This window comes from Electrophorus electricus, chromosome 12 (assembly GCF_041902795.1).
Source record: "Electrophorus electricus isolate QZ-2024a chromosome 12, ASM4190279v1, whole genome shotgun sequence".
Classification (NCBI taxonomy): Eukaryota; Metazoa; Chordata; class Actinopteri; order Gymnotiformes; family Gymnotidae; genus Electrophorus; species Electrophorus electricus.
The window spans coordinates 6,873,835-6,895,876 of NC_137508.1; the positions used below are offsets into that span (position 1 = coordinate 6,873,835).

The following is a 22,042-nucleotide window of genomic DNA, read 5'->3' on the forward strand; positions in this document are numbered from 1 at the left end:
CACAAGTAAACACAAAATTCAGTTTTTAAATGATGGTTTTTATTATTAAGGGAAAAAAAATCCAAACCTACATGGCCCTGTGTGAAAAAGTGATTGCCCCTTCCTGTTAAAACATAAATGAACTGTGGTTTATCATATCTTTGGTAAGATGAATTCAATATCTCTAGCCACCCCCAGGCCTGATTACTGTCACACCTGTTCTCAATCAAGAAATCACTTAAATAGGACCTGCCTGACAAAGTGAAGTAGACCACAAAATCCTCAAAAGTTAGACATCATGCTGCAATCCAAAGAAATTTAGGAACAAATGAAATACAAAGTAATTGAGATCTATCAGTCTGGAAAATGTTATAAAGCCATTTCTAAAGCTTTGGGACTCCAGCAAACCAGAGTAAAAGCCATTATCCACAAATGGCGAAAACACGGAACAGTGGTGAACCTTCCCAGGAGTGCCCGGCCAAACCAAATTACCCCAAGAGTGCAGCGACGACTCATCCAAGAGGTCACAAAAGACCCCACAACAACATCCAAAGAACTGCAGGCCTCACTTGCCTCAGTAAGTGTTCTCAGTGTTCATGACTCCACCATAAGAAAGAGACGGGGCAAAAATGGCCTGCATGGCAGAGTTCCAAGACAAAAACCACTGCTGAGCCAAAAGAATATAAAGGCTCATTTCAGTTTTGCCAGAAAACATCTTGATGATCCCCAAGACTTTTGGGAAAAAACTCTGTGGACTGATGAGACAGAAGTTGAACTTTTTGGAAGGTGTATGTCCTATTACATCTGGCATAAAAGTAACAGCATTTCAGAAAAGGAACATCATACCAACAGTAAAATATGGTGGTGGTAGTGTGATGGTCTGGGGCTGTTTTGCTGCTTTAGGACCTGGAAGACCTGCTGCAGTAAATGGAACCATGAATTCTGCTGTCTACCAAAAAATCCTGAAGGAGAATGTCCGGCCATCTGTTTGTAACCTCGAGCTGAAACGCACTTGGGTTCTGCAGCAGGACAATGGTCCAAAACACACCAGCAAGTCCACCTCAGAATGGCTTAAGAAAAACAAAATGAAGACTTTGGAGTGGCCTAGTCAATGTCCTGACCTGAATCTGATTGAGTGGCATGACCTTAAAAAGGCGGTTCATGCTCGAAAACCATCCGATGTGGCCGAATTACAACAATTCTGCAAAAAAGAGTGGGCCAAAATTCCTCCACAGCGCTTTAAAAGACTCATTTGTCAGCTATCGCAAACGCTTGATTGCAGTTGTTGCTGCTAAGGGTGGTCCAAGCAGTTATTAGGTTTAGGGGGTTTTGTAGGTTTGGATTTTTTCCCCCCCTTAATAATAAAAACCTTCTTTTAAAAACTGCATTTTGTGTTTACTTGTGTTATCTTTGTCTAATATTTAAATTTGTTTGTTGATCTGAAACATTTAAGTGTGACAAACATGCAAAAAAATAAGATATCAGGAAGGGGGCAAACCCTTTTTCACACCACTGTATGTGAACAGAGCATTTGTTGGTTGTCAGTCACAGCTTTTGAGTCAGCACATGAAAGCGGAAGACCCGGCAGAGACCAGAGAGACAGACTGTCTGGATTTCTGTCTTCTCTCTTTGTGCTTGTTAGCTCACATTTGGTGCTTACTGGTGTTGGGTGCTGGAGTGTGAGAGTAGCTTTAGCTTATTCCAGTCCAAAGCTGCCAGGCACTGTCTGGCTCTCCCTTAGACATGGGCCACAAGGAATTTAGGCAGCATGCATGAGTGTGTGTGTGTGTGTGTGTGTGTGTGTGTGTGTGTGCATGTGTGTTAGTGTGCTACTACACATATGTGTTTGCTATTTGTGCCAACACCCTCTGATGAGGTCATTCTTAGAAGCCTGTCAGTTTAGAACAAAAGGCACAGTACAGGGGCACACTCTGGAACAGTGTGAACGGGTCAGGGTGCATGTGTGTGTGTTACACACAGAGAGAGAGAGAGAGAGAGTAAGAGAGAAATAGGGACACAGAGGGTGAAGGCCCATGAAGAGGCTGTCTGGGGTATTTTGAGTGACTAAAGAGACCATTCTCAATGCTCTCCTCTCCATTCACTTGACCTGGAGGAATCTGTGCTACAGCTTGGTAAGTTCTGAGTTTGCTGTACACAGACTCTTCGGTATGCTAAGTATTGTTAATTACAGTCTGTGTGTGCTGACCCCAGCAGATGGGTGGTGGGAGGTACTGTATGTTAAGGAGTCAAGGAGGGAGGGAATGTGTTGGAGCATGAGTAAATCTGTTGTGGAGAAGCACAAATCTTTGGCATCTTTCTAGTTTCTTTGGCATCTTTCCCCCCCATCTGCCTTATTTCTAGTGTCAGATAATTATCATTATTATGTGATCCGATCATTCCTTTTTATGCATGTGTTGACAGAGTTGAATGGACCACTCTCTATAGCAAAATCAATAAAAGACAACACTCCTCAATGCTCCTCAGCAACTATCCTCTGAACTTTGACAGACTGAAGCATATCTTCCCTGTAATATTTGACATGAATATAAACCTTTGCATTCAATGGACCTTTTCAAGATTGGTAATTTTTTAGAATCTGCTTCTGCCAAAGTCTATAGAAAATCAAAGAATTTCCACAGTGTTATAAATTTATGTCATGTCATTACAGTGCAACCTCAGGCCTAGAAATAATATTTTTCATGGTAGTAATTTGTCTCTAATCTGCTTAGACCTGCCAAAGTCTTTTGGGAAACTTTACAATTTGTTAAGATACTTTGGAAAGTTATAAGGATTATTTGACGTGCACTTCTGTAATTTGGCATAACATTTTTATTCATATGTATTGTTTGGGGTAATAAAATTGTACTAATAAGGTCAAAATATTTAAATTTGTAAAAAGTATCTTTAGTTCACATTCTTCTGCCTCAATATAATATATAATAAGTTACCATATGCTATATAACTTTATAACAGTTAATGCCTCTTTTACTATAAGTTCTGACTAACTCTGTGCCCTTTGGGGACATGTGAATGCTGGATTCTGAAAAAGCAAATTCATGTGTAAGTACAGCAAGAATAGCCTGGGGAAAAATATACAACCGGCTGAGAAACCAGCTTGGGTGTTTGAAAAGTATCTGAGTAACTGTTTCCATGGTGATTGATGGTGGATACAGTAGCCTAATTACTGGGACTGAAAGTTCAGTACATTGTGTTCTCTCCCACCATACTTTCTTTTAAAAAACAGTAGTATCACTATCTAGAAAAACTTGGCTGGAAAATTTCTTCATGTTGTGGGCCTTGGCTCTTAAACCAAACCACACTGCAATTAGCTGCTAAATTTCAGTCACTCTGGCTAATAGTGACTGCTTCTGGAGGAGTAGGGAAAGAATGCCTGCAGCACACAGCACTCGCACTGGTGTTGTTTTATAGCTGCTAAATGCCAGCTCCTTCAGCTACTCGTTATTTATTGCGGTCTGTTTGCTGTTAAACGCTGAGCGGGCCCTTAGACCCATTTCTCAGGATACAGCTGCTCTGGGTGCGTGAGAGTCTAGGTTTGTGAGTAATTGTGTGTACGTGTGTGTTTGTGTATGTGTGCATGTCAAAGAGAAAGAGACAGAGTGAGAGAACTGTGCTATTTAGCCTTTTCCCACAATATTCCTTTATTCTTGCCATCCTTATGCCACAATATAAAACTCAGTCTCAGAAATGTCACAGCAGAATATTCTACGTACAGCGTAATTGTCCTTCTGTTGATGAGCGGAGTTGGTCTGGTTGTATGGGGCTGTACAGTGTCTGACAGGCCAGTACTGTGCTATGTGCAGTTGTTGAGGGAGTGGGGATGTTGAGATGGTGGGATCTGCTGATTGAGGTGTATTTTTAGACTGGCAGGAGACACACCCCTGCCATGAGCAGCTGGAGCCCCCTCTGCCACACTGGCTGTGCGATCAGAGCTCATATCTGATAACATTCAGCTGGGCCTTTGCCAGCTCCCTCTGGCCTGTGTCATTGCTGATGTACAGTTTCACAGAAATAACAATGCCACATTTCTTATTTGTAGAGTAATTTTGCAAATCAGATTTGTAAATTAATTTTGCAAATCATAGTCTGTAATCAGACTATTTAGTAATACCTGAGGACACAGTGTGTTCTCATGCTGACCAGCATCCTCCTCATAAAATAACTCAAGAGCCTCTTTCTCCTCTTTCTACTTTACCGGACTTTTTATTAATCATTAACTCGCATGTATATGTGTATATATTGTTTATTCTAAATATATATTTTCCTGTAGCTATATATGGTATTGTTATATTATAACTATTATTATTATTGTATGTGTGTAAATACATGTGCGTGTATGCACACAGGCACACGTGCCTCACATATATATATATATATATATATATATATATATATATATATATATATATATATATATATATATATATATATATATATATATAGTATATCACTAGGCGTTGGGGTGGCACTTGAGCAAATGTGAATAATATAGGAATGGTCCACATAATTTTTATTTTTACTTTATTTTATTGTAATTCTACCTTTAACTCTATTTTTTTTTGTATGCTGTAGCTGCCGTATCACTTGAATTTCCCCCATGCAGATCAATAAAGGGAATCTTATCTTGTCTTATCTTAGTTTTGTAACCAAGCTGGCTGATGATGCACTGTATTTTAGGCTTGCCTATCCATTCCCCTGTAATTTCATAATCATCATTGTTCTCTTACTCCTGTGTGTGTGTGTGTGTGTGTGTGTGTGTGGGTGGTGTGTTGTGGTGTTGTCTGCAGGTGTCCACTGACTGAAGCAGCTGAAAGCAGTGAGTGTGTCCCCTCTTTCCCCCCACCTCCAGAGGAGCACGCCTTCTCTCCTGCTCTGCCCGCTCATCTGCTCCAGGACAGCGCTGAGTTCCCCACCCCACCTCCCACCCCCCCAGAGAGAGCTCCCCAAGAGCCTGGGCCTGCTCATCCCACTCCACCCTCTGATCCTGATCAGCCCTGCCCTGCTGCAGCTCTCCTTGATCAATTGCAGGACACTTCCAGGACTCAGGAGGACCTGAGTCCTCCAGTCAGGTATGCTGCTTTATTACCTTTTATCCTGTAGAGATATAGATGTTCCTTGGTGAGATTTATACATGCAACTGCAGCTGTTCCTTCACTCCATTTAACCTCAGATTAGCTAATTTCATTGATACTCAGCAAAAAGTGCTTTATTTATAGAGGAGATGTGCAAGCTAAAAAAAGAGAAGCTATTAAGTTGACCACCCATGTGCATGCACTGCACGTGGATAATGAAACAATGCACACCTAAGAGTGCTGAGTCCTGGTCTATGTTCCCTCTGTTCTCTGGTTACCTATCTAAAAACACAACACTTGGACAGGCGGTCTCTGTGTGAATCACCACTAAGAGAGACATTATTTCCATCTGTATAATGCAGATTTTCCTTGCTAATGAGTGGTGATGACAGATTATACTGAAGGCTTAGTTTCTTACTGCAACCTTAGCACCATCCCCCTACTGATGAAAGTCATTCTCATAAAAGAACACAGTAATGCATCTGTCAGAGAGATTCATAGGGCCGGTGGGAGTTTCTTATGCACATTCTAAATTTCACAAAACCCAAGTGGATAGCAGAGACAACACACTAGTGATCTAGCTGTACTGTACAGATTTTAGGATACTTTTATTTTGTAATATTTCATATTTTTATAAATACTGCAGAAATATTAGGTTCTATTCCCACATTAACATCATAAGATATAATTGAAGATAAATAGATTAAAATAGTTTCACTTTTATTAGGAACAAGTGCTTACTGTGTATAGTGCTGTTGTCATAGATGAACCATTTCCTTGCTGTGTGTTTGTTCATTAAGCTATGACATCACTCTGGATTTAGATGAAGCCTTTGTTTGAATGGAGGACAGGATGACTCAGCCACGTTGACAGAACATTGTATGTACTTCCTGTTTCCGACGGTAGGGGGCGAGTGTGCTCCTGCCTTGCACCTGCACAGACTGTATATACAGTCTATGGTTGCCACTAGTTTGGATTTGCACACTGATGCCCACTGCTGTAATAAATGAGCAAGTGCAGGCTTAGGTCTGCAGTATCTGCAGTACATAGCGACCATGATTTTAGCTGCTGAAAATTATCTGCTGTTTCTTAACTCCTCCGTAGCTTTGTCATGAAATTGCCTTTTGTACGACCTGCTATGTCATTGTACACTTTCAGAATATATAAAAACAAAGCAAATAACTAATATAATCAAAACTATAAGGATGACGGTCAACTAGCAGAACAATAATTTGATGACCTTCATTGTGAACAGAAAATTATAGATTTGTTTCTTGTCTTTATTGACGATGAGTGTATGATTTAGGCCTACTACCTTCAAAGTATTGCAATATGGGAGGAAAAAAAAACCTTTCAGATGAACATTAGCCTACTGGGATTTGTCCCACTGAAAGTAACCCATCTTCCAGGCCACTGATGCCCATAAATACCTACTGCACCATTGCTGCATAAATATTCCATTAGGAGAAGCGGGGGCTGAGCCCTCTCCCTCTGTCTACAAAACCCAAGCAGCACCCAAAAGACTGTACTGCAGTATGGCTATTATCTGTAAACATGCTAGGTGGTCATGCCTGTGTAGACAGCAAGAATTCAGGTTCTTTTGATTCTTGAATATATGTATATTGAAGTATACACTTGAAGCTATCAGGAAGAAACAAGAAATTTTGTTTCTTTCTGATAGCTTATAGTGTAGACTTCAATATACATTTTATACTGATAATATATTGCCTACCAGTTTTTGGTAGGCAGTATTATGCCAGAAGGCATACGTTTGATATAATAGATATATAATAAAAGAGTACTGAATATGTAAAGAGAGTATCTTCATAGTATTAGATGCGTAGAAATAAAAAGCTCTTCCCCAGTTTGATGCTTTGCTTCTTGCGTATTTGCATATTTAAAAAGATCAAAGACAGATAGCCAATATGCTATAATGACAGGTTATATCAACAAATTAAATTCATACAGTTCATAAAGATTCTTGTGGTTTTTGTGTTTGATATTTTTTATTTCAGTCTGTACTGAAATTTGCGTTGATTGGTGTGCATTTCGACATAGGATTTGTGTTCATGGGATGGTGGGTTGAAACAACAGAAAGTACCACATAATTTAATGTGTCTGAACCATGAACTAGTGTGGTTACCATATAGCAGGGAAGCTGAAATGTGTTTTCTATAAGCTTTGAGTTTCTAAACAGCAAATATGTCATATGTATTTGTATAGAGAATGGGATTAAAGAGATTTGTGCCATTTATTTGCTCTGGGATATTTGTGCTGGCAGTTTACATTGCATCTGCCTGGTATTAGGAGCTCTGAATTCAGGTTTATTTTTTCATCATTCCAAAACACAAAGCCCACTGCGCTGGTGAAGCCAGCCCTGAAAGCGAATAGGTAGCACTATGCTTGTGTGAAAGGTTCTTTGTTCTGCTTTCCCATGAGTGAACAATAGATTGATAATCCTCAGATTTCAGACTCCCACTACATTGTCCCAAAGTCCCACAGCTACTGCTGTAAATCTATATGAACTGAGCAGACCTGGAAAAGCTGCTGTCTACCCTGTAGGCAGATATACTATACTCTGTCCTTCTTTGCGACCCTTAACTTTCCTGCTCTGTTTCTCCATTCATGTGCTTTGTCATTTCAATACCACATTTTGAAATGCCTGATTAGTGTGAGTGCAAGTTAATTAGATCTGCCATGCGGTCTGTCTCCCTTGGTTCCTTTGGGACTAACAGAATTCATTTTGGTAATGGCTGTTAGTAGAAGATCATGGTAGTTCTTTCTGTCCTGATACAGAGTAAATCTTTCATGCTGTTGCCATAAGAATGTAGAACCTTGGAAAAGGTATATAAGGTAAATAAGTTTGCAGTGATGTTGCCTATATTTGTGATTTACTGATACACCACTGGAAATCATGCCTGTAAGTGATACTGTCATCAAGATTGTTCGATTTGTAATTTATTCTTTTTTTTGTCATGCCTGATTAAGCATTAAATCAAACTAAAGCCATATTAGTGTTTTAGAGCTTAGATTAAGACAATAAGAAAGTAAAGGGTCTCTCTCTCTCTGTGTGTGTGTCTCTCTCTCTCTCTCTCTCTCTCTCTCTCTCTCTCTCTCTCTCTCTCTCTCTCTCTCTCACACACACACACACACACACACACACACACACACACACACACAAACAAAGAGGAATCTTTCTCAGGGTCTATTGTTAAATTCCTTTTGCTTTGGAGCTGTCTGTCCACTGAGGGCCAGCTAGGAGTTTCCATTATGTGAAAACACATAGTTCCTTTGTGTTATCTTTTCCAGATCATCTCTTTACAAGTCATGGAAATAAGATCATGACTGGAGAAAGAAGCAGTGATAAAGAGAATCTGTTGTGTTAAATACTAAATATCAGGTGTAACTGTGTGTGTGTCTTGGTTTAAGAGCGGGAGGGAGGGAGTGAGAAAGGTGGTGGGGGATGTGTCGCGTCACTCGGCTCGGTGTGCACTATTGTTTGCGTTCCATGTGCGGATAAGGCACCAGAGCTCAAGCAGATAGAGACAAGCTGCTTTTCTGTTTATACCCAACCAGTCCCAGGAGAAAGCGAGAGAGATGGAGACAGACAGGGGATGAAGGATGTCTCTGAATGGAGACTGAGAAAGGGGAGGTGCTAGTGTAGAGAGCCAGCATCGTCTTCCACCCCCCCCCCCCCCGTCTTATTTTCTCCGTCTTTTTTAATGTCGTCGCACACCGCTTCGCATCTCTACCCTTAAGGCTGTGCTGTTGTGGCGCATACGAAAGACTCCCACCCTCCTCCCTTTAATACGTAGAGGGTGTGCACTCGAGCGAGGGGACGGAGCCTTAGAGAGCCTCGGTGAGGGGGATCGCCCAGAGCCAGCCGGAGACGGGCGGCCGCGGAGGGCTGAGCGTTTGGCCGAGCGGGCTGCCCCCGATGCCATCTCACCCTGTTTCGATCAATTGCAGCGCAGACGGCCACCGGCACCAGCCTCCGCTTGCCCACCCCCGTCTCCCCCCAGGACGACTGGAGGAGAGAGGGGAGGTGCAGGTGCAGGAGGTGCAGGAGGACCAGGAGGAAGCGGGCGGAAGGGAGCAGGCGGATGCGGATATAGCGGAGAATGGGAGCAGTGGAGTCCAGTGAGCAGGGACAGGTCCCCTGTCAGCCTCAGGAACGTCCCGAGAGCATGTGAGTGAGGGCTGGAGAGGAGATACAGTGGAACGAAAAGGAAAGTAGAAGAGCAGAGGAAAGAGGAGAGAAGGGGAGGGACAGGCAAGCAACGGGAGGGGGAGGGTCCTGATGATCTCATTGTTGTTGTTTTTGTTGTTGTTGCTGCTATAGGAATTGTGCTGGTTAATTGTGCAGCTCAGCTCTTCTGTCTCATACATGTGCTAACTGGTGTACGCGTATATATGCTCAGCTGCTCTTCTCCAGTGTGGAGAGATGGTTTTAACAGGGCAAAAGGGGGGATAAACACATGCAAGCAGAAATCATTGGGACCGTTTGCAGTTGTTCATGCTTTGTGATGGATTAAGAGCTAATGGGCATGACATCATGTTTATATCAATAGTATGTCATTGTTTGTGCTCGCGTGACATATGTGCTGCCATGAAATGAGCACAGTGTGTGTGTATCTGTGTGAGTGTGTGTGTGTGCGTGTGTGTGTGTGTGTGTATATATGTGTGTCTGGGTCTCCAGGTCTGGTGGTTGGGGACACCATGCTTGAGAATATGTTTTTGTGGGGGATGGAGAGCAGGACCGCAGCAGAGAGAGAAAGAGAGACATACACAGAAACAGAGCGAGAGAAAGGCAGACAGAGGCAAGACAGAAAAAGCTGGTGACGATGCTGAAATGAAACACTGAGCGGGGGAGGGGGGAAGGGCATTTGGAGCCAAAGCAAAGATTATTCATTCAGAGAGGGTTATATGTCCCTCACAGCTTGGGGAGACAAAACGAGGATGAGCATCACACATATAAACTATATGTATACGTCTGTGTGTGTGTGTGTGTGTGTGTGTGTGTGTGTGTGTGAGAGAGAGAGAGAGAGAGAGAGAGACATAGCGAGACATAGCGAAAAAGACACAAAATGTACACAGTACATAAATATGTACTGCATTTATTAGTAAGGGAGTGCAGTGTGAATTTCCATGATTGCATTATCTGGACGGGGATTACTGCAGGCACTCACTATGCTTTGCTGTCTAGTTTTTTGATCTATTATGTAAGGTCCACAGTATTTCGCTAACCAGTGGATTGTGTGAAAGTTAAAGGCCTTGATGCACACTGAGATGTCACTTCAAGTAAAAGGGAAGCACAGTTTCCCACCAGGTACTGCTGTTCTTTCAGCCATGGCTAAAGAATCTTTTTGCTTTACTGTCTGCTTACGTAACCATATCAACCATATCGTATTCTTATATAATGTTGGTACACCTGTGCAACAAGAGTAGAAGGTTGTTCTTTTCTGTGGTGAGCATGGATTTTTAAAACATATACACTTGTGTATTTACCCTGAAATGTGATTTCATATGCAGTGAAAGCTTTTCTTTGTGAACTTCTGAAGATAAGCATTGTTTTCTGATCTAAAAAGCTGTATTTAGGCAAAGTTTCTGAATGTTCAAAAATGATGGTAATAATAATGAGTTGCTAAGAAATTGCAACAAATGCAGATTTTTGAAGGTTATTTGACAGTGTATAAATAAAATAAATAACTTAATCACAGTGATGCTTTTCACTAGATTAGAGACTATTTAGTTTTGCCTAGCTGTTATGAGTTCTGCAATTCTTCCAGAATGTGTTATAGCTAGGAACATACAAGACACTGGAAGGAGGCAGAAAGTCCTAATTCATCCCAACTCAGAAGTTTATTTGCTCAAAAAACCACTGGCTTGTATTTTAAGCACATTTCCCTTGACCAAATGGGAAATACTGATTCCATGGCCATGGCTTTGTTTCTCCAGACTGTATTATCAGCTGGAAAATGTAACCACGGACTGCTGGTTCTTGCATCAGGAGTTTTGTCTATAAATCCGTATTGGGTAACTTACATCTGACCTCTTCCTCCCTCAAGCCTCCACTTTGTTATTGTAAGAGAGGGTATCTTTGAAACAGTGCTCTTCTTTGTTTAGGGAGAGGGCGCTTAAACGTAAAACAGTGATCTCATCGCTGTCTCAAAGTCTTCTAGGCCCGCTGGGTCTACCGTAGCTCAAATATGATATTAACAGAACTGAAGCATTACATAGCAAAAAACCCGTCTCCAATGCTTTTTAATGGAATCTCTTCCACTATTATCTGATTCTGTCTTCCTTGAGGTTTTAGAATTCTTTATTTGTCTGTAATGCTATTTTGTCTTCTCTGCTATCTCATTCGTGTGTTTTGAAGGTTGCACCAACTTACTATTGTTTGTTGCATAAAAGAGTGTGTGTAGGCTGGCCTACATGAGTTGTGCTCTAATGTCTATGAAACTCTATCCAAGTGTTCTAGCAGCATTACTTGCCTTTTTCACAAGCATTTACTTGTGAGAGATCAGCATCTTGTTGCACAGTAGCATTATGTTTACACTAAAATGACACACATTTACAATTTATAGATGAGTTTATTTCAGTCCCAATCCTGATAGCATTCAGCTATATTCCCAGCTGTCACACCTCATAGAAGCTATATCCTCATTATAATGATTTAATAGAACAGAGATGGGATTATCTGTAAAGCTGTTTGGAGTACGATCACTTTTATGGAAGGATTCTGAATGCCCTACTGTGCTGCAGTATTGGTGTTAACACATCTGTGCAGAGCTGATCAATCACATGAAAGCATGGTGGAAAAGATTTGTGTGTTTCTCTTTAACTGGAGAACCTGGGCAGCCTTGCTGATCAGGTGGTTTCCCCCTAAAAATACACTAATGGTTGACACATAGTTAAATTTTATCCACATCACTGCTGTGAGCCAGATTCCTAAGGACCAGCTGGTTGTTGAAAAAACCTTTCCTATTTACAGTATATTTTGGCCATTTAGCAATAATGTATTACAGTATGGATTTTCCCACTGATTGTGAACCAATAAAGTCTTCCTACCTGTGTGTGCTAGTCAATGCTATGACTCATCAGCTAAGATAATGGTAAGCATTTGTCAAAATGAGCTGCACATGGAGCTTTGATGTTACAGCATATTGTCATCATGTTAGCATGGCTATGTATGACTATGTATGACTAGACCTTATGTAGCTTACATACATGATCATGATCTTACTTGCCTGACATATAACTCTGATCTTATGTGGTCTACATACATGACCATGATATTGCATTGCTTATATTTGTGATGGGTCCTTCCTACTTATCTGCTTACAACCTCAGAAAGGAGAGCTACAGCATTTTGGTGCACGGCATATGGAACACATGAAATATTGAAAGTGCAGCTGAATGATTTGAGTGTGGGGAGCTGTTGCATCATAGTGTCCGTCAAGAGGAAGCCTGAGTGTAAGTGTCTGCAGAGCTCTGATTTATGTGCTTGTACAGGTATGTCTTGCTTTTATTTACTATGAAACTCAGGTTGTTAAAATGATTTCTCTTGTTCTTGGGACACAATTTTATATCTATCAGAATTTCTTGATTAGCTCCAGTCTTCTTGATAAACGACATGTATAAGCAGAATCGGCCTGAGAGTTGGCATCTACAGGAAGGAAGCACTAGTGCCAGATGCCAAGTGGGAGTGAAGCTTGCAAGGTGACAGGACGACATCACTAGCATTCCCAAAGTGGACAGGCGGTAGAATGCGTCCGGAATGTAAGGGAGTAAGGGATTACTGGTGACTGGTGGAGACGGATGTGTTTCTGGGACGTTGTTGCATTTGAATCTTTGCTGAAAGGTATGAAAGGACAGCAGTTTCCTCCTCCTAGCTTGGTGTGGCGCTAACCTGCCAGCTGAAGGAAGACCAGCATCCCTGCCAGTGACGCCCTCCTTCATGATCTCTTCCTTACAGCAGCCTCTTCCTTCCTGTTTTGCTTCTTTGTCCGCCCCCCCTTGATCTCTCATGCTTATACACAGAATGAAATATCTCTCAAGTATTTCTGGTTGTCCATCCTTCTGATATTCTCACTGCTGCAGTTCCTTCTTGTCTTTTTTTTTTTGCCTTAGTTTAAAATCAATTTTAAATATATATAGCAACAAAATAGGTTTGTAGTTGTATCATACATTAAATGCTGTCGTCCGACACTCCTTCCCAGTGAGAGGCGCATCAGAATAAAGCTAATGGATATCTTAAATATAAAACTCATCCAGACGAAGACAAGGGAGCTTGTTCTCTTAGGCATAAGTGTATTGGCTCTTTATGTTTCTTAGCGCTTCTCATGATGGTTGGTGCTTGAGCTGGACTGCAGGTGTGGTCCGTTTCCCCTGTTCTCCCAGGGCATTATGTGCCTCTCTGTCTCTCTAGCCAGAGCAGGCTCTGTTTAACCAGCGCCCGCAGCATGGTCTACATCATGGCTGCAGCTCTCTGTTAGGCACCGGGTCTGGGCTTACGTCTGTGCCAGACAGGCTGCCTGTTTCCAGGCAGACGGGGCCGGCCCAGCCTGGCTCACCCCTGTCTGCCTTCTCTCTGTCTCCCTCTGCCTGTTGCTGCTAAATCTATCTCCACTTACCTTTCACTCTATGCTACCCTGTCATCCACACGCTCACAGAAAACCTGTCATAGGTGCAAATATGCAGCAGTGAGTGGAGATGTTGTGTTTTCAAATAAAGCACCAGTTTTAATTTCACGTGGGGCTTCAATAGCATTTAGCTATAGTAATTGCTTCTATTTCTTCCATATTAGCACTTGAATGCAAGCTTCCAGGAAAATGTAACTGTGAACCAGGGTTTATGATGTGTTTTTTTACTCTGGAGCTCTTTTTACTCAGAGGAGCCTTTGTGATTTGAAATACCGTGCAGGGGAAAAATGTTTCCTTTGGTGTTAAGGTACTCAAGGGAAACATAAGTGTGGTAATACAGAGCTGCAGCTCATAGAAGCAAATATTTCAGAAATAAATCAACGCTTTATATCCTTAGCATGAGTTCCTTCAGTGTCTCTCATTTTGTGTGCTTACACTGTTGAATGACTAATTAATGGCATGTAAGTAGGCTGTGTGTATGTGTGTGTGTGTGTGTGTGTGTGTGTGTGTGTGTGTGTGTGTGTGTGTGTGTGTGTGTGTGTGTGTGTGTGTGTGTGTGTGTATGGACATGTGTGCCTGTGTTTAAGAGAGGGGGGAAAAAAGAAAAAAGGGATCAGACAAGATTTTGTGTAAGCTGTCACATGTGCCCAAGGGAGCATATGGCATGGGACAGTTTCCATGGCAACAGTCTGTTTGCAGGGATATGGGAAATGTGCTCACAAAGGGCAGAGATGGTTGATAATTATTAATTACTCCACTGGTGTTGTCAAACACCATCACGTCAGTCCAGCAGAGATGTGAAATTCAACCAAATCAGATGATGCATCTCATCTTTGAGACCGTGAGACCATTGGTAGCTTTGCTTAGGAGATAACAATATCTAATTTACTTGATGAACATCGAATACTGTTAAAAATGCCTAAAGGAAAGCATCACTTCCTGTATCGTTTCGGTCTGGTTTTATTGGGTACGGTCCCCAAGCAAACATGTTGGGGGTTTCCCTGAACATCACCCTGTTTTTCTGCTCCTTCCTGTAGGGATGAGATGGCTTTCACATCCTGCTCCAGTTTTGGTAATGACCTGCCCTGAGGCATACTACCACCCACTGAGATTATTAGCCCTGTCTTCTCCATCCCGTCTTTTCTCCCTACTCTCTATCGATTCCTCTCTTTAATGGTCCAATATCTCACATGTTCGAAAGTCACCCCACCCATGTGTATTGTAAGTAGACACAGATGTTGCTAAGTCCCCCACTGCTTTTTTTTTTCATGCAGACAAAGTGCATGGTGTGCATGTGGGGTGTGCAACTGAGCATGTGTGCTGGATGAATCAATAGACTTGCTCTTCTCCTCAGTGAGCCTGAGGAGCTCTAGCTAGGTGACAGCACTGTGTTCCAGCACGGGCAAGCTAGCAGGAAGAGAACTGTTCACTGCTAACCCAGCTCCTTCTCCATTGTGCCTCCTTTCAATCAGCAGCTCTAAATGCTGCTGGGATCACAGTGGCCTTCTTTTTCTTCTGGATTGGTTGAACACTCACGGTTGCTGGTCACCCTTTGCCCTATCACAGAGAAGCCAGGCAGTTCTCTGACATTGTAGACGATGGCTTCTTAAGGCTTCTTCCTAAGGCTTCTTGTAGTTTTATGTGTCATGCCTGCAGGTCATATGGGATAGACAGAAGCAAGACCATGCACAATGCATGCAAATACTGGTTTATAGGATCTCTGGTTGTGTTCTCTGAGCTCTAGTAATTCAGCACAGCAAAGGAAGATAAAGGAAGGCTATAATAAGTAAAAGTGAAAGTGCTGTACCGCACTAGATGCTTAAGAAGATAACCTTTTGTCTATCTTTTACAAATATGTGTTTTTACAGTACAGTAGATAAACTGCCTCACTGCTGGGCAGGAGGAGAAAAGGGGGGCTGGGCGAATATCAGCCTGAGAGAGAGAGAGGTGTGGATGAGAGAGGGAGACAGAGAGAGACACACAGAGAGAGGGGGAGAGAGAGTGAGGCAGTGAGTCTGCAGGTGGCGATTATCTGCACAGAGTCTCGAAATAGCCCGCCCTCAGCTAGAGAGGGAGAGCGGTGAGGAAGCTAGCAAAGAAGCGAGATCCTACACAAAAGGCAGTGTGAGACCGGCCAGGGAGGCGCCAGAGCCAAGAGGGAGACAGGGCTGAGGAGGGGCAGTGCGGAGGAGAAGAAGAGCTCATCCCTGACAGGCTGGCAGTGTGTGTACGTGTGTGGGTGCCCGGCAGCAGCGATGGCGCTAAGCGCGTGGCAAGCTCTGTCTCCATTCCAGTGGGCGCGATGGGGCTGGGATTCGCTGCTGGGGGGTGGCGGGGTGGCGGATGCTGACGAGCCCACCCTGGGGCTTCTCGAGCGCATCACCTGGAGCTCCCGACATGACTACATGATCCAGGCTGCCGGCGGGCCAGCAAGGCAGAGGTGAGAGGTGGATGGGCACTGATGATTGGGTCAGGGTGAATCTGGAAGAGGCTGCTTTGTGAGTGATGGTTGTGTTTTCACAGATGAATCCTGCGGATGTGGATCTGCCTACTCGCCAGCCTCTGTGTGAAAACTCAGTGTGTTTCGATCACTTCACATGCTGGACCATGCATTGTAAAGCATTGATTATTAATGTGGTTGTAGGTGCTCATGCTTCGCCTTTTGTTGGTACACTACAAATGGCTTCTGGCGATGCTGCTTCAATAGGTACTGGATGGGCGTTGTGATTTATTCTGATGAAAAGGGTGGATGTGAGAAAAAGGGGGAACCATGTCGGCAGGGGCTGAATGCAGCACTGTCCGTGTCCTCGCTGCAGACTCAGCGCTTTCATGTCCAGCTTTCGGCTAATAATCCTCCAGGGACAGATAGACAGAAACACTCACTGAGAAAGGAGCAATACCAACGAACAGGCCATTAAACTGAATCGCATGTCTCTGGGTGGCATCTTATTATGATGGGAACAGTGATGTTATACTGCAATGATGTTTCCTCATAAACTGAAATGTGAATAGACAGAGCTCCACGTCTGTTCCAGACCGAACACACGGTTTTCTCGTTTGAACAAGTGGTGCTGATTTGATATGGTTTCTTTCCCTTTTTGGAGTGTGACCTTTAATGCCAAACTGTGTCCTTACTCTCATAAGCCCCAAAGTTCAGTAATGATCATTCAGTGGCCACGGCTAAATGATACAGAACAATACAGCTCATCTGACGCTCGCCTTGCCTTCTCCTCAACTCTGTTTAGGAGCTCAGATTCTGATGGTGCGTTTGAGACCCCTGAGTCCACGACCCCTGTGAAGACTGCAACTTCTCCAGTGGCCCCAGCTGAACAGCCCCAGGCCAGCCCAGAGCCCTTGCCATCCGGAGGCTCAGGTGAGTGCTGGCCAACACATACTATGGCTGGCCAAAGGCACAAAGACAGGGACTTATTTAACCATGCACAGAAGAAGAATGCCATCTTCTGCCAGTGTGTATAAAGTAAAGTCTGTTTCTAAGCACATACAGATGGTTCAGGCTATTTCAGGCTATTCAGCTCTTATTAGATAGATCAGAGAGGAATAAATTGAAATGTATTTTTAATTATGATGCCTTATTATTTGTATTATTTGTAGTTATCTGCTGAATTAAATCAAAACATAGTGAGGTCCATTCTGCATTCCACAGTGTACCATAGGAAACATTGTGAAAAAGGTACAAATGACTACATGTGTCAGGGACTGGGGTTTTATTTTGTAGCTCACTCACAAGGGGTCTTTGTTTTGCAATTAGGTCGGTCACTAGAGCCCTCTAGAGGAAATCCAGAATACTGCACACAGACTATAAATAATGAGAAGACCATTAATAGCTTTAAAATGAGCTTTAAAGAAAATTGCTGCTTAAAAATTATTATATTTTTAAATTGTGGATTACATTATGTTAACAAGATATATTAATGATAACAGTTTCATAATTAAATGTCCTGCAGTATTAAAACATAAGGACAATGAAATTCATTAATCACCTTTAGGACCGACATACACATGCACACAACTATTCATGCCCTTATAGCTGTTATTAGATGTCACTTTGAATTTAGAATACAGAACCTTATGCATGTATCGTTATAGATAATTCCTTTCTGTTCAAACATGCAATTGTAGGAGCAAGCTGAGTGGAGTTTGTGCATGTTTTTGCTGCCACCATACAATCTTTAAAATAATCATCCTTTATCCTCCTATCTTTCTAGACTCCTGTCCTGACTCTACTAACTCCACTACAGTAGACGTCCCTGCCAGTGATGTGCTAGGTCCTCTATCTAGCCGCCCTCCCAGTCGCTCTCTTTCCACTGTTTTTGATGAAAATAAGCCCATAGCCAGCAGTGGCTCTTACAACCTCGACCATATCCTCATTGCAGACCCACCCTTGCCTGCAGTAGACCCTTCAGGCGTGCAGAGTCGCACACCCCTCACCCGCTCACTCAGTCTCCAGTCTGGGGAGTTAGACAGCTCAAGCACTGGAGACAGGCCTGGAGAAGGAGGAGGACCTGACAAATCCTTTCATCCCCGTACGGAGTCCTTCAGTATAGGCACAGAGAGTGCCCCAGGAACCCTCCGCAGAGTCAAAAAGCCTCGGCCAAGCTCCCTGAAAAAGAAGACCCTCTCTAGGCAAAACTCAAACCCAGAGAGCACCACTCCTAGAAGCAAGTCCTCCACCAGCACACCGGAGCTGCAGAAGAGGGAGACGTCCCCCAATGCTGAGAGCCCACTGCAGGCTCACGAGGAGCAGGAGCAGTCTACTCCTGTACCCAGCCTCGGTGCTGCAGACCCCCTTAGAAGCAGAGTCAAGTCTCAAGTGGAGACCTCCCCACCCGTAGTTGAGGAGAGCAGCCCCACTTCAGCACCAGCAGCTACACAACCCCAGGAAGAGGCTCCACCCGTCCCTGACGGGGACACCCCCTTCCCGCCAAGTGGCAGCTACAAATGGGACCCAGACAACTTTGAAAACATTGACCCATTCTGCACAGGTGGCAGTAAGCTTGCCAACTCCCCTGTCGTGGGCAGGAAAGTGGATTTTGCCCGTGACTGTGAAACAGCCAAAAGCCCCACTGTCCCTGCTGAGGAGTCCCCTGCCGACACTCATTCTGCACCTCCTGCAGAGCCACCCCTCAACATCGAGGAGCAGCCAATCACCAAGTGGCAGTCTGTCAGACTGGAGTTCGATTACTCAGAGGAGACTGGGGAGACACCCCAAAGCACTCCGCTCCCTCCCAAAAAACTGGGCAAAAAGCCAGGGGCCAAGATGCCCCTCCGAAAACCAAAACTGGGGATTAAAAAGGCCCCACCACCACAAACTGAGCAGCTAGACAATGCACCTGCTGTGCTCCAGTCAAATGACAATGATGACATCCTGATTCCCAAAGCCACCTATAACTTTGACCCCAACAAATGGGATGATCCTAATTTTAACCCTTTCTCCTCAAGCAAAGGAATCCCTAATTCCCCTAGCCAGTCCAGGGCAAGCTACAGCTTTGACCCAAACTCCTTTGATGACTCCACTGACCCCTTTAAGTCATCCAATAAGATGGGAAATTCACCTCCCAAAGCAGCATCTTTTGAAATGTCCAGCAATGACAATGAAAATGATAATGACATTGGTGAGCTGGAGGATCTCAACCAGAATAAACCAGCCAAAAACAAGAAAAAGCCGCTTAAATCGTAAGTACAACCTCACTGTAGAGTAATTGTCTTGTCTGATGTAAGCATAAAAATACAGTTTGCAATATGTTTGTCTTATTGTGTTCTACAGCACCTGGTGGTTTTATGAGTGTGTGTGTGTGTGTGTGTGTGTGTGTGTGTGCGCATGTGTGTGTGCACATGTGTGCCTGCGCTTGTGTGATTATTTGTCCTGGGTTGTTCTGTCATTTGTTTCTCTGTTGCTCTCATGTATCACAGGAAATCCACTGGTTTCTCTTCTCTCTGTTGTATGTTGTAAGTAGAGAGATGATAGAATGAATCAGTACCAGTAATGATAACATTCATAACCATTTGCTTTTTGAGAACAGTTCGTCATTTTTTAATATTTTCCAGTATATGATTTAATTTGTCTTTCTGGTCAACTTCCTACTTCAACTCAGACCTCAGTCCTAACTTCACCACGTCTTTAAAGAGTATGCAAGGTAGAGAGTGTAAGAAAATAAGGAAGAGAGAGCTAGAGAGAGGGGGATTCATGATATTCATGTATTCAGACTTCAGATTCAATTGCTGATCATATAATAGGGACATCTATCGCTTAATCGGGTCAGTAAGCAATTAGAATTAAACTGTATAGCATCAATGAACATCATAAGAATGAGAAACATGTATTCAAAATGTATTACTCCTGCTTCTAGAAAAATAATGTATACTATATAATGGTCTTTCTCTATTTATTCGCAAAGCATGTATTTGTTGTTTCTGTGATTGGTGTTTAAGTTCTAGTAGCTAAACACATGAGCTCAAGCCAATTAAAAATGCAAGTATATAGCGAAACAACAGGTTACAAGGAAACATACATCATACAGGACCACACCCATCATACACTCATAACACACTAACAATGGCATCCACTGTGCAAATACTAGCCTAGACACTTACTAACGCATAACCTTAAGTTCTCAAATATCCATTCCATTGTTTTGTTGCTGATAACTTTATTGTCTGGTAGACTTGTACATTCCTGTTAAAGTTACTAAATGGCAATATTACCAAACATTTACAAAAGCAAGACAAAGAGATATGTCTTTAACCAAAGTCTCACAAACTATGCAGCATATCATGTTTCTCTCAAAATACACCAAAATATGTAGTCCAGTTAATATTCAAACTGATGTAGTTATAAACTGTATTCTTTTTTTTCTGGTTAATGAAGAAATTCTCAAAATATTCAGTTTTGTAATGACTTTCTTGCTTCACAGTAACACTTTTAGAGTGAAGAGGTCACCAAAGAGATCTCCTGTGTCTGATATGTCTGCTCAGGTGAGTCCACATTTTCTCCAGCAAACAAACATGTATGTGCGCGTACACATACGCACACGCACACGCACACACACACACACACACACACACACACACGCACACACACGCACACACACACGCACACGCAGGCACGCACACACACACGCACGCGCACACACGCGCACACACGCACGCACGCACACACACGCACGCGCACTCACGCGCGCACACGCACGCACAGACGCGCACACACGCACGCACACACATGCACACACACACACACACACACACACACGCGCACGCACACACACACGCACGCACACACACACACATACACACGCGCACACACACACACACACAGAGTTGTTATGCCATTCTGAATGACATCTGTGTCTTTCCTTCGTTGTCACCTCATATCATGATAGTGTTGTCCTGTGTGTCCTCCACTCTTGCCCTCCATCCCACACACACACCATCAGCCACAGGAGCCCTCTGTTGACCCCATGGCCGACCACGCCCAGGACCACGCCACGGACGAAGAGAAACTGGCTTCCTCCTCTAACCAGAAGTGGGTGGCCCGGCATGATGTGGAGGTGGAGCTGACCGCCGATGTCCATGACTTCCCTCAGCCCTCTGACCTCACAGCTTTTGTCACTGAGGGTAGCTTACCTGCAGGGAGCCATGGTGAGAGTTGGCAACTGAGAGAGAGAGAAATAAAACATGTGTGCCTGTCTTTGTCTTTGTGTGCTTGTTACTAGAGGAAGGTGAACAAGGTCAAATGTGAAAGGCAGAAATGCCTAACAAGTACAATGACTTCTATGCTGAGAATTAGAAGAAATGAATAATTAATATATTTGTTTTTAGATAGTGCATAGTGCTGGCCATCTTACATGCATCTAGTGCATCTTCTTTCCTTTTTTAACTCAGTGAGGGCCAACACATTGGGTTCATAGGGAAGAACTTTGTACTGGTGATCCAGTTTAGTTTGTTTCATGTTAAAAGTTACGCTGAAGCAATGTTACCGGTGCCAATAATAGCACTATGGCTGAAAGCCCAGATGACCCCAGGTTGACACAGTTTTGTCAATGTCTGATTTCTAAGAGTCCCAGCATTCAAGTGCCTCAGTCTCTGTATAAATTAAAACTTGGTCACATGTGTGACTCAGTGTGTATCAGTGTGTATGCGTCTGCCCATGGTTATGTGCCTGCATACACTGCTTGTATATGAACACACACGGGGGGTGTGCATATTCACCCCAGTGCCTCTGTATGTGTTTGTGTGTGTGTGTGTGTGTTTGATTTTGTTCATGTACATGTCTCACAAATGCACTACTGTGACACAGTCCTACTCTCTGAA

The 22,042-nt window shown here is 43.2% G+C and overlaps 1 protein-coding gene across 20 annotated transcripts in view; it reads left to right on the plus strand.

Annotated features, from left to right (window-relative positions):
- tacc2 (transforming, acidic coiled-coil containing protein 2) overlaps nt 1-22,042 on the plus strand; it is a 56,076-nt gene that overhangs the window by 23,682 nt on the left and 10,352 nt on the right. For 19 of the 20 annotated variants that reach the window (XR_014126465.1, XM_081724545.1, XM_081724549.1 and 16 more), the window contains 5 exons: nt 4,785-5,066; nt 16,960-17,087; nt 17,941-19,408; nt 20,647-20,707; nt 21,112-21,370. Coding sequence is in view for 19 of the 20 variants with exons in the window: in XM_081724545.1 (XP_081580671.1) it covers nt 4,785-5,066; nt 16,960-17,087; nt 17,941-19,408; nt 20,647-20,707; nt 21,112-21,370 (2,198 nt within the window). In the remaining variant the exon portion in view is untranslated. The remainder of the gene's footprint in view (nt 1-4,784; nt 5,067-16,959; nt 17,088-17,940; nt 19,409-20,646; nt 20,708-21,111; nt 21,371-22,042) is intronic. The other variant, XM_027029570.3, reaches the window with a different exon arrangement.